The 17,523-nt window shown below is 37.0% G+C and overlaps 1 protein-coding gene across 10 annotated transcripts in view; it reads left to right on the top strand.

Annotated features, from left to right (window-relative positions):
* CDH10 (cadherin 10) overlaps positions 1–17,523 on the top strand; it is a 112,051-nt gene that overhangs the window by 71,476 nt on the left and 23,052 nt on the right. For all 10 annotated transcript variants that reach the window (XM_076330381.1, XM_076330384.1, XM_076330385.1 and 7 more), the window contains 3 exons: positions 8,189–8,308; positions 8,922–9,089; positions 15,242–15,429. In XM_076330381.1, the coding sequence (XP_076186496.1) occupies positions 8,189–8,308; positions 8,922–9,089; positions 15,242–15,429 (476 nt within the window). The remainder of the gene's footprint in view (positions 1–8,188; positions 8,309–8,921; positions 9,090–15,241; positions 15,430–17,523) is intronic.

The raw sequence follows: 17,523 nt of genomic DNA, 5'->3' as shown, positions 1-17,523 counted from the left end.
AGGAAAGTCTATGGGCCTTGGAAGAAAGGACAGGCAACACGGGAGGACTACAGAGATGCTGTTTGCCACTGTAGGGAGAAAATTCATGCAGCCAAAGGTCAATTAGAGTTCAGGCTGGCCAGCACTGTGAAGGACAACAAAATGGCTTTTTAAAATATGTTAACAGCAAAAGGAGGATCAGAGATAACATTAGTCCATTACTTGATGAGGTCGGTCACCTCACAAATAGGGACATAGACAAAGCAGTTACATTTAATGCCTTCTTCACCTCTGTCTTCAACACCAATGATGGGCCCTGGGACCTCCAGAGCCCTGTGTTGGAAGATCATGACTGGGGGGGATGATAAACTCCCAGCCGACTCTGAACTTGTTCGAGACTTGCTGCTCCAGCTGGATGCACATAAATCTAATGGGCCCGATGGGATTCATCCCAGGGTACTGAAAGAGCTGGCCAATATCATCGCAGGACCTCTCTCCATTATTTTTCAATGGTCTTGGGAGTCTGGAGAGGTCCCAGTTGGCTGGAAGCTGGCAAATGTTGTCCCAATTTTTAAGAAGGGTAAGAAGGAAGACCCTGGTAATTACAGGCCTGTCAGTCTCACTTCAGTGCCTGGTAAAATTATGGAGAAGGTTATTCTGGGAGTTACTGAAAAACACTTGAGAGACAATGCAGTCCTTGGTCATAGCCAGTACGGGTTCATGAGGGGAAAGTCCTGCTTAACCAACTTAATTTCCTTTTATGACCAGGCCACCCATCTAGCTGACCAAGGGAAGCTAGTAGATGTGGGGTTTTTTTTTATTTTAGCAAAGCTTTTGATACTGTCTCTCACAGTATCCTTCCGGATAAACTGTTCAGCACACAGCTAGACAAGTCCATAATATGTTGGGTGAGCAATTGGCTGATGGGTCGGGCTCAAAGAGTTATAATAAATGGGGTTACAGCAGGCTGGTGGCCTGTCATCAGTGGGATTCCCCAGGGCTTGATTTTAGGGCCAGTGCTTTTTAATGTTTTTATAAAGGATCTGGACGCAGGAATTGAATGTACATTAAGTAAGTTTGCCAACAATACTAAACTGGGAGGAGCTGTGGGCTCCCTCAAGGGTAGAGGTGCCTTACAGAGAGATCTGGATAGACTAGAGAGCTGGACAACCACCAACCATATGAAATTTAACAAGAGCAAGTGCCAGATTCTGCACGTGGGACAGGGTAATCCTGGTTATGCATACATACTGAGGGACGAGAGTCTGGAGAGCAGCCCCATGGAAAGAGATCTGGGGGTTTGGGTTGATGGCAAGTTGAATATGAGTCAACAGTGTGCCCTGGCAGCAAAAAGGGCCAGCAGTGTCCTGGGATGCATCAAGCACAGCATAGCTAGCCAGTCGAGGGAGGTGATTGTCCCACTCTACACTGCACTGGTGCGGCCCCACCTCCAGTACTGTGTGCAGTTTTGGGTGCCTCCCTATAAGAAGGACATCAAACTATTAGAGTGTGTCCAGAGGAGGGCGACCAAGATGGTGAAAGGTCTTGAGGGAAGACTTATGAGGAGTGGCTGAGATCACTTGGCTTGTTGAGCTTGGAGAAGAGGGGGCTGAGGGGTGACCTCATCACAGTCTACAACTTCCTCAAGAGGGGCAGTGGAGGGGGAGGTGCTGATCTCCTCTCTCTGGTGACCAGAGATAGGACACGAGGAAATGGAATGAAGCTGCGTCAGACTGGACATTAGGAAAAGGTTCTTCACTGAGAGGGTGGTCGGTCACTGGAACAGGCTCCCCAGGGAAGTCGTCACGGCACTAAACCTGTCAGAGTTCAAGGAGTGTCTGGACGACGCTCTTAGGCATATGGATTAGTTTTAGGTAGTCCTGCAAGGAGCAGGGAGTTGGACTCGACAATCCTTATGGGTCCCTTCCAACTTGAGATATTCTATTATTCTATGATTCTATGATAGAATTATTCACTAAAAATGTATCTATATGTTTATAGAGTGCCTTGCGCTCCTGCTACTCTCTGTACATCCAAGTTTGACAGTTTACTATCAATCACTGTATCAGGTGGGAAGGTTGGAGCACTAGACAGGCACATACAGATACAAAACCACTACTTTTTTAAAATTACAATTTATTTAAACCAACTATATAGAAAAAGGTTTTCTTATATGTATGATTGGTGAGTGGTAATAGCAAAATGGTATGAATAGCAAATGAAAAGGCATGGCTCTTTCACTACCAAGGGTGAAAAAGGACCTGCTGAAGATAGATGGTAATATCAGATGTCATGCCTTTTAGTGGGGGAGGCAACACTGAAACAATTCTTTTTGTTCATTGGTTCCAATTCTTGTAGAGGTTGTCATCACCTTTTATAACCTCTATGTTATCTTCTCTGTATTTTCACCATGCAAGTGATGTTTTACAGATGTTAGATATTTGTTCTTTTTTTTCTTTGTTATACTTTAAATCCAAGTCAGTCTGTAATATGACCAGTAACTTGCAACTTTTATTTATGCCTTTGGGGCCTGTGTTATGTTATTCTGGGACTGCATTCTCAAGACCTCTGCTATCACTCTCAATCCCAGTACTGAATATCAGTGTTTCAAATAGATGGGCTTAATCTTATCTCTATTTTAAGAAGTGTTAAAAAAATAGTCAACTATTCTGCAGTTTTGCAAACATGTTGTCTATTTGTACACATCTATACTGCAACCACAGTGATAAGATGTTCATATTAACTCTATATGCACTCGTCTGAATGCCAGAAAGAAGACAGACATGGTAGCATATCATACTATGTAAGTTTAGTCATATGCCTCATTGCTTTGAGAGCTACGCTGTATAATGTAGATAGCAGCTAGAGTTCAGAGCTATTGGGTTTCTCTTCATACATTTTAAGTTTTCAGCAAGATTGCATATATCATTCATTTCATCAGTATACCACCATATCTCTGTTACTGACTGTAACTGAGTAAATTGGTAAACTTTTAATCACCAGTATTTCTTTACTAATTCATAAATGAAGGCTGTTATTGCCTAATGTCCTGCTTTCTTCAACAAAAATATCAAAAGATGTGCACAAGTAGCAAATACGTGCAGGAAGCATCAGCTTGAAAGAATTGAAATCTGTGTACCCCTTGGAGTGCAAGGTTTGCTCCATCCTAAAATGCTCTGTACTATAAGGTACTACAAAGGGGGCCGGTAGGTAAGAAAAAGACTATTAAGTCTTTACCTACTCCCTCTGCCCCCATCCTTAAGGTATCAAATCATGATGTAGCCACACACCAGCCACTTTCAGACCAGAAACAGCAGGTTTGATTTCTTCCTCAGGCTGTGGTGTTAGTCAGATGGATACCTGAGAATGTGGCTATTTCTATTATCAAATACAGTGTCTTGACAAAGGCACATGAATTCTTTGTTGTCTTGTTCATCTTTTTCTGCTGCTCATTAATCATAAGAAAGGCAGAGATAAATGGGCCAACCTCAGGATCTTGCAGTTGGGTCAATATCCTAGAAGACATCTTGTTCTGCTGAAGTCTTTGTACTGATTACCAGATATTTTCTCTTCTTTCACTTTTTTCCTTTCCTTACTTTCGAAGTTTATGACTCAGAATATTCTCATGGTTTTGACTACAATCTTCTGTTCTGTCCATCATATTCGTCACCTGTCTATCTCTTTCTGCTCATTCAAAGGTTTCTTTTCAGAACTGCAGATGAGTCTGTTTTCTTCTATACAGCTTTTTCTGTGGATTTTGCCTATTGGTATCTTTTAGACATGCTTTCAGAACTTTCTGCTATTTAGACTTTTTTTTTTTTTTTTTATCATCACATCCTTTCTTTTATTTGTTGATATTTCTCTATTCATCTATTGTAGCCTATATATTCTTAATCATTCCTTATCTTTATTCCATTCTGTATCTTCAGTGTTATTTCTACTATCTGTCATGCTCCCTAGCTGGTCTTTTTTGCTACTGAATTAGGGATATCAATATAAGCTTCATAAGATGTAACCTCCCTCTGTGTTTACACATGAACTACATGGTTGGGTGTCCCACAGTTAGCCTGTTATCTCTACCTGTGGTTATCTTTTTGTCTTTCTCTTCAGGCAGCATTTAGAGCTACTATTGCTTGGCTTTCTCCCTAGGCTTTTTGTACACTCCCTCATTATTGCTGTGCCACCAATTCCCAATGCTTAGTCCTCTCTGCCATAGCATTTATCTTATAACACTTCATTCTTGTTTCCTATTAACAAAGATTTTTTTATTTTTTTTTTATAGTTCTCTCACCAAACCCTTTTGCACCTTCTGACTTAAAATTTCATAAATCAATAATGACAGATTTTGAAAACCAAAATTATTATATTACATTTTTAGATTTTTTTACAAATTCCAATTTCATTCTGCACACAATTCCTGCCATAAGGCAAGGGGACAAAAAAAGGAAAAGGAAAACAAAAACAAAAACAAAACAAAAACACCCCCAAGATTAAACATTGTTTTTTCTTTAAAATGGACATCTTAAAAGAATTGGAAATAACCACTGACGTGCTTGTTTTCAGGTTATTGTTTTCCAAGTTACAGGAGTACCATGTAGCCAAAGACCTTTCTGACATTGACTTCTCTGAATATGCAGCCCTTTCCCACTTCTTCTCTGCTGTCCTGCTTCATTAAGTAGTTTATTTCAGGGGACAACATGTGTCATTATTTCCTCTCTTTTCCGCTAGAAAGAGCAGAAGATTTCTATTAATTCAACTTGTTATTTGTATAGATAATTTACTAGGGAGGGTACTTGCTGTAGTTAAATATCACATAACTCAATTGGGAGTAAGGAAAAACAAATATAAGTTTCAAATTCAGCTCTACAATGGATATTCTGTGGATTCTTTTTCCTAGCTAATTATCTTCAGTAATTCTTATCTAATAGGTCTACATCATAAATGCGTTGTCAAAGTCATTAATATTTGTGTGGTGTTTGAAAATGCTTGCAAGGAACACATTAAAAAGGGCCAAATATATTAATTACTATTATAGTACCAGACCCTAGGGAGATTCAAACATTATAATTAAAATTATGTTAAAATATGCCTTCTGAGAACTACAATAGTCTGGCAAATGACTGTTTATTTCTGGGCCTAGCTCACCACTGTATAATTCCGGTTTACCGTATAATAAAATTTGCAAGTATACAAGGAGAAAATCACAGAATTCATATGTCTTATTAATAACATAGCTGATGCCATAGTCTCCAGTACATTATCACTGTCTCCTTTATGCCCTCCTATAGAGATCAGATTAGGCTTTAAATCCTGAAGGCCAAAGACTGTTACCAACTTCATCAGAAGCAATTTGTGCCTAAGTAAAAGACAGAGCGAGGCCCAGACCAAGTAGTGCTAAGTCACATCACACCCACGCTGTTGTTTTAAAACCCCAGTACAACTGATCATCTTCAGCGCCTTGGGATTTCTGGTCCAGGTTTCAGACCAGAGCAAACAATATATTTGTAGTATTGAGCACCAGTGGTCTTCAGTGACTTCAGTGAACTGAAGCAAAGCAAAACAAGCTGATGGTTTGACAGTTGATGTGCACAACAGAACTGATATACTGATATACTTCTGTTCATTTCTTTGCCTGGCTTCTGTCAGGTTGTTCATAGGAATCACTGATCCCTCGTCAGAAGCCTAGAGAGCAGGTCTCTCTTCCTCTTATGAGCAAGGGCCAAGATCAAAGTGATGACTTCTGCATCCTGAATGGCAGGCAGAAGTGTAGCGGCGCCCTTGCATGATGTTCATTGCAGCTAGAGAGAAGGATAGCTGATACGATTTTTTCTTCTGTTTCATATGTATGTGTATTAAAATAACATTAATTAATATATGTGCATTACAACAGTCCTAACTGAGGCAGCAGTAACTTAGACACATATTATTACATTGCAAATGGATTTTTTAAAAAATTTATTTTAAAGCTATTAAACATGTTCTTCAGTTTTCTTCCAAATTATCCTTCAAAGTTGATTCTGCATGATTTTTTAAACTAAACTAAAATAAAAATCTCATACAATTGACCTATTAATAAATACTGGTAGTTTGAACATATGAAGGAAATGTGAAAATTAGAAACAAGAAATAATGCAGTTACATGTAATAGAGACAAAATATCACCTTTCATGGGTTTGCAACGTAGACTTTTCTGATTAATACATTGTGCTGTTGTGATAGATGCCTTGATGATGACTGTTCTCTTTTTTTACAGATATAAAATGGAGGATTTGTAAACTTTATTTGGATAATGCCATGTTGATCAGTGTACTTGGCGGTTTGATTTTTTTCTATTGCCTTTTTTTTTTTTTTTTTTACTCACAGCACTTAAGTTACTGAACGTGATTTGTTCTTATTTTTCTTTTACACAGCACCTCTTTGCTATTTCAGAGCAAATATTCTTTAGGAGCAAGTATACATTCTAGCACTGCAGTTTGCTACATACTAGGATGGTCCAAAAAGTGCATTTCAGAATCAAGACAATATTCCTCAGAACTTAAATATATTCAACAAAAAGGCCTCTGTATCTTTTAACAGAATAGTTATATAGACATATATCTACAAATGGAATTCAGTGTGGCTGGAGATATAAGATATTTGTGAATTGGAAACAGATGAAGTTTTTAGGACAGCTCTACCACTCCTACATTCTTATATTTTAAAGATGTTCAGATTTTCAGTTTAAGCCCTAGTCTAGATGATCACTAAAGTAATCATTAGTACAGTGGAAAGTATTCATAATTTTTATCTTATTTTTTCATTATACTTGTGTAGCAATTTTTTATCTTTTTTTAATTTTATTTTGTGCTTGAGGCTTTGTTCTGTTAAATCAGTGATTCATTCCATTTTAATATCACTAATAATATAACGAGGAATTTGCTTATTATGCCTTCTTTATGAGATGCAAGTACTTTTAGGGACCCACTAAAACAAGTGTTTCTGTTCTAAAACAGTTGAAAACTGGACATTTCTGAGAACTCATCTCTGATTCAACAGTTAGGCAGGTGCTCATTCCATTGATATTGGCGCAATTGTTCACGTGATTGAACAATTGACTTGTCAAAAGCAGATTTGTTGTCATCTTGTGAAATCCCAAACTGAGGAAGCTCAGCATTTACTTCTGTTTGCCTTTCTATGTATGTTAGAATAAATAAGTAATGTAGTCAATCTATGAGAGGGAATAAATAGTTGCGCCATGTGGCTCAGATGCTTTATTTCACAGTATTTGGCAGTATTTGGTGGAGGGAAAGAAATGGGATAAAAGGAAAAGTATGTTTGAAAGTCTTCTGATCCTCAGAATAGCCCATGGTTAACCAGTCGCATGCATATGATGATTTATTTTCATTTCCTTGCTTTTTTCACTTCTTTCCTATATACTTAAAATCATATCTGCACTTTATGGAGGTACAATAGGGGAGATCCTTCTTGATACTTTATTTCTTTGGTGGAAGAGTTGAACAGGATGTAGAAACTATTTTGATTCAGCAAGAAATGGCAGAGGCGATGGTAAGCATTTCATGTTTTGAAGGACTGGTATATTCCACTAAAATTTAAAGATGGTCTTTAAGATTAAAAAAATTTCTGGAGCCTAAATGACCAGCAGATTTCAAAGTCCATATGGCAGTATTTCTTCTGGTAGTATCTATCTATATTAACACTTAGAAGGTAGGGAGAACTGATGACTAGTTTTTCCGAAGTTCCAATGACCTATTTAATCATCTTTTTCTGTCATGTTCTTGCATGTGTAGTTTCATATCATGTTGACATCACTGGACAAAAAAAAAAATATCTGTTCTAAGTAATGGAAAGCAGGTATTTATTGTAATAAAAACAAATAAATCTTCTGAAAAAAGGAAGTGAGTACATAAGTATGAAATTATTGTAGTTGGGTGAGGATAAAAATTCAGCTCAACCATAGCTATTGTTCACCTTTGCCAATTAGATCTTAATCACACCTGTAGGATTAGGGAAGTTTAGATTCAATTTATGTAGAATGAGATCCTGAAATAGGGAAGAATGTACCTGAAGTTGACTATAAGATCATAAATATATTTGAAAAGCCCAATAGACATTAACTGAAATTTTCTTTGGGGTCTGCTCAAATGGAAATTGATGTTCTTGGACCTCCACCTAGTACCATGTGAAACTAAGATGACTTTGAATGTTTCAGGTACTTCTGTGGTACAAGTCACAGCTACTGATGCCGATGACCCTTCATATGGAAACAGTGCCCGAGTAATTTACAGCATACTTCAGGGACAGCCATATTTCTCTGTGGAACCAGAAACAGGTCAGGAAAATTGTCATTATTTCCATTTACAATGAACTGTAGACTTTTTCTTTCATTTTAAAAATCTTAGATCACCTAAAAAAATAATTTTAAAAACTGAAATGAAATAATTTCTTGCTTTTTTCCCCTCATAATTTATAATTCTTATAATGAATACAAAAACTTAAGAGTCATTACAGCTGACACTATGAAGCATAAGTAACTTTACAGTGGTACTATTGATAGCTTAAGGATCTAAGTAACAACATTTCTGATAAAGGCAAGAATAAAGGTCTGTGTCCTAGAAAATGTTGTTCTTTTTTTCCTAATGGTTCTACCTGGACTAATAAAAGGTGTTCTTTCTACTCATAAACCTTGTGCATACATATCTTGAATCATTTTTAGCATGAAATGTAAACTGGAAAGGGAGCTGTGATGTAGAACTAAGATTTGTTCTTAGTTAACAAACAGATAACCTGTACTGAAGACTGTTTATAAAGCTTATGAACAGAAATTTGTACTTTAAAACATGAAATGAATATTTTAGACTAATGCAAAAAAGATGCAGCAGATTGCTACACATCAAAAATAAAGAGATTATTAACAATTTTTGTTTTTTCTTTGTTTATTTAAGGCATCATCAGGACTGCTTTGCCAAACATGAACAGAGAGAACAGGGAGCAGTACCAAGTAGTTATCCAGGCAAAAGACATGGGAGGCCAGATGGGTGGATTATCAGGGACCACCACTGTGAACATCACTTTGACTGATGTTAACGACAATCCACCTCGATTCGCCCAGAGTAAGCTGCATTTAATAGTTGCCTTGCACTGTAAGAGCTTCAAACTAAAGAGTTAAGCAATCACCATCTCGTTTAATTTAGAGTAATCTAGATTATGGGGCACACATGAACAAAAGGCTTAGGTACTGATTTATTCACTATTATTAAAGCAGTATATTGAATTGTTTGTTTGTTTGGAAAACAGTTACATGGTCAAATATAACTGCAGCAAACCTGGGATACTTTCCAGTACTATGGGAGCGGGTGGTAGGTGAACTCATAAGAGCATTAGAGCAATGTTTTTCTTTTCCCTTACCTATTGCTTAAATCTTACATACTCCCCCACTGGAAAATAAAACATGTAGTATTTCTAGATATGCAGAAATATTTGCATTGTAGTATCTGCTTAAATATTTAATCATGGAGAACATGGAAAAGAAATTACTTGAAGGGAAACAAGCAGATTTGTACTTTTCCAGTTACAGTGCTACAAAACCTAACAGAAAATTTTGAAAAGTAAAGTAAATTACCTTTTTTTTTTTTTTTTTTTTACAGCTTAAGTTTACCAAAGTCTTTTGTAATGCTTTTTAACTTCTGATGGTACAGCTATCAAGACTTTGTATCCTCGAACTAAAATATAAAAACATTCTTGGTCTCTATGTCATATGGAAATATTAAACTATGTAACATCAAACTTGTTAAAGGTTAAGCATTTTAAATACATTTGAAGCATTTTGCATATGTTCATAGAATCATAGAATAGTTTGGGTTGGAAGTGACCTCTAAAAGTCATCTAGTCCAACCCCCCTGCCATGGACATGGACATCTTCAACTAGATCAGGTTGCTCAGAGCCCCCTCCAACCTGACCTTGAATGTTTCCAGGGATGGGGCATCCACCACCTCGCTGGGCAACCTGTGCCAGTGTTTCACCACCCTCAGCGTAAAACATTTCTTCCTTATATCTAGTCTAAATCTAACCTCCTTTAGTTTGAAACTATTACCCCTTGTCCTATCCCAACAGGCCCTGCTAAAATGTTTGCCACCATCTTTTTTAGAAGCCCCCTTGAAGTACTGATAGGCTGCAAGAAGGTCTCCCCGAAGCCTTCTCTTCTCCAGGCTGAACAACCCCAACTCTCTCAGCCTTTCTTCATAGGAGAGGTGTTCCATCCCCCTCATCATTTTCATGGCCCTCTTCTGGACCCACTCCAACAGGTCTGTGTCTTTCTTGTGCTGAGGGCTCCACAGCTGGATGCAGTACTGCAGGTGGGGTCTCACTAGAGCAGAGTAGAGGGGCAGAATCACCTCCCTCGACCTGCTGGCCACGTTTCTTTTGATGCAGCCCAGGATACGATTGGCCTTCTGGGCTGCAAGCGCATGTTGCTGGCTCATGTCCAGCTTTTCATCCACCAGTACCCCCAAGTCCTTCTCGGCAGGGCTGCTCTCAATCCCTTCATCCCCCAGCCTGTATTGATAGCGGGGGTTGCCCCGACCCAGGTGCAGGACCTTGCACTTGGCCTTGTTGAACCTCATGGGGTTCACACGGGCCCACTTCTCGAGCTTGTCCAGGTCCCTCTGGATGGCATCCCATCCCTCAGGCATGTCAGCCACACCACTCAGCTTGGTGTCATCTGCAAACTTGCTGAGGGTGCCCTCGATCCCACTGCCTATGTCATTGATGAAGATATTAAACAGTACTGGTCCCAATAAGGACCCCTGCGGGACGCCACTTGTCACCAATCTCTATCTAGACATTAAGCTGTTGACCACTACTCTCTGGATGCGCGATATTGAAGTTGTAATATTTGCAAGGTGGTTTAGACATACTTAATAGCTAAAGGATTTAGAGTATCCTCACCACCCATTTTTTTCTTCTGTATAACTCTACTCAATCCAGTAGTTACTGATGATCAGCCTTCAGGCTCAAAATAATGGATTCAGCTTCAAATTATTCTGATTTTAACATGCTCTTTATGGCAGAAATGGAGTACATAATTTTGTTCAATTTAATATTGTAGTTAATATATATGTGTTTAACTAAGATGTTTATCAGCATGTGATTTCATATACACACTCAAAATAGAAAAATCATGAACAATTGAGTACTTACAGTTTGTGCATTTCCACACAGGCCCTATTCTGGACAGAATTTATTGTTAATTTGTTATTTTATGTTCTTTGTATTTCCACAACTTTTTGATTTATTATTTTTCTTGTTTCCATTGGTATATAGAGGATTATGATAATTCCAGTGACATGTAGGTGAGGAATGCTGTATTACTCCTCTCTGGACCTAGTGAGGAAGACTATTCAAAGAGGTGTCATGTTCAAAGCTTTATGGAAAAACTAATTTCAACAGTTAAATTTAAGACATCACATAAGCATCAAACATGCATATTTATGCTTTTTTTTCTCCTTTTTTCTTAAACAGTGTGTTAAATTAATAGTTAGAATGATGGAATCAACTTTTTAGACCATTTTTATATGACTTATCTGGCAGTGCAACTTCATATTTGATTCAGATGAAGATCTGATGTAGCATCCCAGAAATATCTCTGCATTTTTCTACTAATGTCAGTGTAAATCAGATGTGATCTTTGCTTTAAAGAAACTTTTAGTCTTACTCTCATGGGGGGGGGGGGTTGTTGTTATTTTGTTTTGTTTTTCTCTCTACTTTCTCTCTGCCAATAGCTTTCCTAGATATAAATTTATGTTTCACTGGAAATGAAAACTAAAATGTTTATAAAGCTGACTCATTTTACTAGATATATGAAAGTAAAAGTAACTACTGACTTCTTAAAAAATCTTTATATTTAATCTCAAAATGCAAATAGACATTATAATGATTCCTGATTTTAATAGAGTTCAATGAGACTACAGAAATTGATACTGATTAAGTTAAATTATTCTTATTCTGTTCCATTAATAAAAAATGTGTGTTTTAGGTTCATGAGACTATCATATTCATATCAGATTTATAAATTACCAGGAAAAATATTAAAAGGTCCGTTATGTTTTCACAGGACTCAGTAGCATATTACAGCTACATGTTTCAATAAAATGTTTCATAACAGATTAAACTTCTCCCACAAGAAACTCATATTGGAATTGTGGAAAATTCTGCATATTGTATTTTATCATACTTTCTCAAAAAAAACAAAAAAGCCATTAATTGCTCTGTTGTTTAGATTACAGAGCGAGGACTCTTCAGAATATTTTTCTCTTCTTAAAGATCTCCTGAAAACCATATAGGTAGTAGTGGCTGTTCTTCTGAGGGAACATGATGAAATTTAAAAAGTTACCAAGGTTCCACACAGAAAGGCCATCAAAGACCTCAGATATTGGATCTCTGTTTCAACTGTAATCTTTCCAAGTGTTCTCAGAAGTAAGGAGATGGTGTTGACCAACGATAAATGAAAAAAGTGGTTTATGGACTTAGGAGCCTGAGTCTGACTGAAACTCAGTGCATCTGAGTTACGGCAGCCCATGTGTCCTGTGAGACTATAGCCTGTATTACTCTATAAAAATATTTACCTTTACATTATATGCCTATTCAAGAGTAAATGGGAAGAAGGGTAAACATGAATAAGATTGCTTTTTCATTCTTTATGACTGACTGAAGTATTTCCAGACACAAGCGTGTAGACTTTAATCCTCCAGCTGATTTCCAGTCTCCCTAGTATATGGAAAAGCTTTTACTTTCCTTGATCCTCCCATTTTTATTCCTCACAGATGAATGAAAGATCATCACTCACTGGAGTAAATGCAAACAGTAAATTACTCTCCTTGAGGAAGAAAAGAATTGAGAGAAAAAGGCTTAACAGCAGAGTTTTGCAAGAATAGTTCTACTTTGGTGTAGTTTGTGTTCTGATACAGTGTCTAAAGCTGCACTGAAACCTGTACTTAGTCAATGCATTAAATGTCTTCAGTGACAAAAATAATAAAATGAAGCACCTCATACTATGGTGGAGATTTCTATAAATGGATAGGTTAGACATAAAATTATCTTTCAGATGATAGATTTCTGGTTATTTTCACTCTCTATTTCCACTACCTTATTAGCAATTCAAGATATGAGCTCTTAGCACTTTGTAGACTAAATTAATGAGTTAGGTATTGCAGTGGAAGTCAAAGTAGTGTCCACAAGGCATAGGTTGGGGATGTAGTTTTAAGCACTCCAGAAAAAAATGTTGGGAATAGTTGACACACCATAAAACCAACTATAACATATAAATAATGATTCGGACAAAAAGGTGGTCTTTCACCATAGTGTCACATGGTACTGAATAAATACTAAATGGGAGCAGAGGTTATTTTTTCTTCTGTTTTTTTAACCATTAGGCGATTACAGAGAGATTATATACTAACGTAGCAAAGTACACAGATTTAGGTATTAGAGAAAGGTAATGAAAATGTCAGAGCAAATGCAAGATAAATCACTCAAAACACCAAAATGTAAATGAGTAAAAATAAATTCATATAAACAGAATGTAGAGTGCATATGGCCATAAAGTATTAATTCTGCTGCTGTATATGTTTCACATCAAAAGCTGCCTAAGTAAAATTATATGAAGAAATTAAACTTCAATATTTTTCATTCAACATTTAATTACAAACTATATGTGAATGTGTTTACTTTTTTTGAATTTTTGCTTCTTTTTTTTTTTTTTAAACTATAGCATAACAGAACAGAAAAAACTAGATCTGTAGAATGAGAGAAAGTCTCAAACGTCCCAATGAATAATAGGGTTTTTTTCAGTGAGTGTTCCCAAAAACAAAAACAGTTCCTTTGTCACTCTGTAGCTGGCTTTTAATATAGTCTATTAAGAGACACTGGTAATCCTCACATGACTCACCTGTGCTTTCCTGAAGATATGATAAGATCATGTTGCCAGTGGCCTTCCCGTACTGCCTTGCCACTGCTCTCTCCCTACGATTCTTTCCTGATCGCACAAAACTAATAACTCCCTTTATGGACTTCTCTGTACTTCTTATTTGTAGTGAGGTATATATGTGCTGCCTTTTGGGTAGCCTGTTCAACTTTTTCCTGTTGTGGTCGCTGGCCTTTACCTCTTCCACTTTTGCGTTACTGTTAACTGAACTATGTTTCTAACTTTACGTACCTTAGGAAGTCTCTAAGTAAAAGGAGCAAATCTTGGTACACTTAGCTAAGGCCAGGGAAGAAAATGTTTTTCAATAGAGCTTTGATGACTTAACTTTCATCTTTGGAGTGACAGCTGTATCTGCATTCATTTTAAAATCTTTTTCTGAGAATTCTTCATAGTGCATTATGTGTCCCACTCTTTTCCTACCGTATGTTCTGACAGATGGGACCAGAGATCTCAACCCTTATTTACAGTTTTCACAGTAAGGCTAGGACATAGAATACTAAAATATATGGTAAGATATTTATTTCAATTTATTGCAGCATGTCTGAATGGTGACAGTTTTATTCCTATGTTTTTTATCAGCTGTATGACACCATAATAAAGGGATACAACTGAGCTAAGAAAAGTAGCACAAAACCAAAATTGCAATGCTCATAAGCCTTATTTAAGCATGAATTAACTGCTTTAACAAGTATAGGCGCACCTTCTTCTTGTGGATTTTCAAAAAACTATCCCTGCATTAAGATGTCATTCAAATTTATTTAATATTGTATCTGACTATCTAATTTTGAAAGCTGAAATGTCAGTCTGCTGTTTAGAATTGGCTAGCGAAGTCAGAGGATTCTGTTCTTTGAATTGCTTCCATGATAAAATACACGTAAAATGTATCCCAAAAGATTCACCTTAGATATTTAGAGGAAAAAAGCAGAGTGAAGCCTGAAAAGAACACAGAACAGTCTTTCCAGGTGATGTTTCAGGAATGTCATAGACAAGAAAAGTACAGACGTAGTTGATTCTTGTTTGAGATAGGAGAATAGAGGTAATTTTCAATCCTATTTTTCTATTATTTTGTTTCTCTAAGATTTTGTTTTCAATCTTCTACCTAAAGTGTTCCCCTGCATAGTTCTCTGCCTCACATTTTGCCCATTCTCCCAGTATTAAATGGCAAGTTGTCTAGAATAAAAGATAAACAAAAATATGTAATCAGCTATTGTGTGACACAATGTTACTTAATGCATGTGTAATGGCTTGTGGGGCTCCTGAGTGGCTCTTTGTCTCTTTGACAGGTACCATCCACCTCCGCATTCCCGAGTCCTCCCCAGTTGGGACAGCCATTGGCAGCGTCAAAGCCACAGATGCAGACACTGGAAAAAATGCAGAAGTAGAATACAGAATTATAGATGGCGATGGGACAGATATGTTTGATATTGTGACACAAAAGGACACACAGGAAGGCATCATAACTGTGCGAAAGGTGTCTATTAACATTCACTAAATGATTTTGGTGTCAATGTTATGCCACAAATGTTCATTGGAAAAAAGTGCTTAGGTCATATGATGGCATGTTCTAACTGCTTAACGCTTGCAAGCATTCCCCATCAGTGACTGAACGGTACTATTTCCTTTTAAGATGAATTGGAAATAACAGGTGGTAACAATAACTGAGACACAGCATAGGTTTAAAGCATTATTGCCAGGAAAGTATGTAAAAAGTGGACCATCCCCAATGTGTTAGTACTTATTATCTCTATAATTTCAAACACAGATTTCTTCAGTATTTATGTAACCTATTTTCTTCAGCAAGCAATACGCAGTTCACTCACTACTGAGAGACATAGATTTTCCTTATATAGGAGATTCTCATCTACTTACGTGACCAGCATATGCCAGAACACAAATACACTCACGGAAGCCAAGTCACAAGCTATATTGTTTGTTTTGTTCCTGTTTCCAACATGTCAGTTGGTTGACACATGAGCAGTGAATAATGATGGTGACCCTGTTTCAGAGCTAGCTTTAGTTCTGCCCTTCATCTTGCATCTCAGAGCACTTTCAGAGGTGTAAGATGTCACACTTAGAAATGCCATTCTCCTGCTCCTCAACAATTTCCCTTCCAGAAGTCCTTCTGTCCTTTTCTTTAGGATTTTGAGATGTGTTTCTAAAGAGTTCAGGCAGCATTTCTAACATGAAGCATTGTTTATATTAGCTTTTAAAACAAATCTCCTTAAGCATAGAATATAAAATTAAACCTACTATAAAATATATCTCCACATCTCTTGATAATGGCAACCAAGGAAAAGATAAGTTCTGCAAAGATCAGAGTGTGTTCTTTTTTAATTTCTATGTTCTCCTATGCTCATAGTCAGCATTATAGTTTACCTGGGAAGGAATGAAAATACAAAGTTTGGGGCCTGATATTTTTCCTTTTCCTAGAAGTTTGTGAAGGCTTCTCTTGAGATGTTCCTTTCTTGCTTGCTTCAGATTTTTCACACAGACTGCTATTATATTAAACCAATACAGTCTTGAAAAAACAATCTAATAATGGGATCAAGCATAAAAAATTTATAAGTTATAATACAGCAGCTCCAAAAATGTCACCAATAAATACTAATGAACAAGATCTTCTCATTTTGTCATTAGCAATCTGACACATTTTGCAATTTTCAGGCTGCTTTCTCATGTTGATAAATAAGTATCTTATTCAGATAGCACACACAACAGCATTAACTAGCAAGGAAGAAGATATGCTCCGTTTGTTGATTTATGAAAATATTCTCTTTTTTTTATTATTTAGCCACGTTGATTTTAATTTCTGTTTTCAATGGTGAATAACTACAAACAGCTGGTGTTCCTTTACTGAGCCCTTAAGTTACTAAGTCTGAATTTAATACCTGCTGCAAAAGAACTTTTTCTATACAAGTTTTTCTATACAAGTTCTCACAGACAAAATAAATGCTTGGCCACAACTTTATATATTTGGGCAACAGTTTTGTTCATTATTGGTGATACGTTGGAATACCTGTATAATCCACATGTTTTATATCCAAGTTTTGCCACGTAGCCTGAAGAGATGTCAAAACTGGATGTGAATGTACTAGTAGCAAGTTAACTACATCTGCAGGGCGCACCTTCTGGCAAATTAAGCCTGCTAATTAGAATAAAGCAGAACTAACATGGCTTCTCTGCTTCTAGGCTTGAAGCCAGCATCCCTTAACAGCAGCATGCTGCACTTTATAGACACACCAATAGTCTCAGATCTAGCTTAAATAGCAGCACTGTGTTGCATTTCTCAATTATATTCATAGATATTCTCCCTTCTGGTCTAACTACTTTTTTAAAACAAGTTTGGGGCAGTGGGGAAACTCATTCCTTCACTGGGCTGCATCTTTCTGCTCTTAAATAGAAAATTTAAATTTCTAGGCTGTCACTCCGGCATCTTTCATGAACATTAATTTGTATTTAAAAGCAGTTAGGCAGAAAAAACAAGTCTTCTACCACCCATTTTGATGAATGAAAACCACCAGTTTGATATCTCCCTGAGATTTTGGGGGAGTTAATGAAGTCTGTG

This window comes from Aptenodytes patagonicus, chromosome 2 (assembly GCF_965638725.1).
Source record: "Aptenodytes patagonicus chromosome 2, bAptPat1.pri.cur, whole genome shotgun sequence".
Lineage (NCBI taxonomy): Eukaryota > Metazoa > Chordata > Aves > Sphenisciformes > Spheniscidae > Aptenodytes > Aptenodytes patagonicus.
This window is presented reverse-complemented; position numbering and strand designations above follow the sequence as displayed.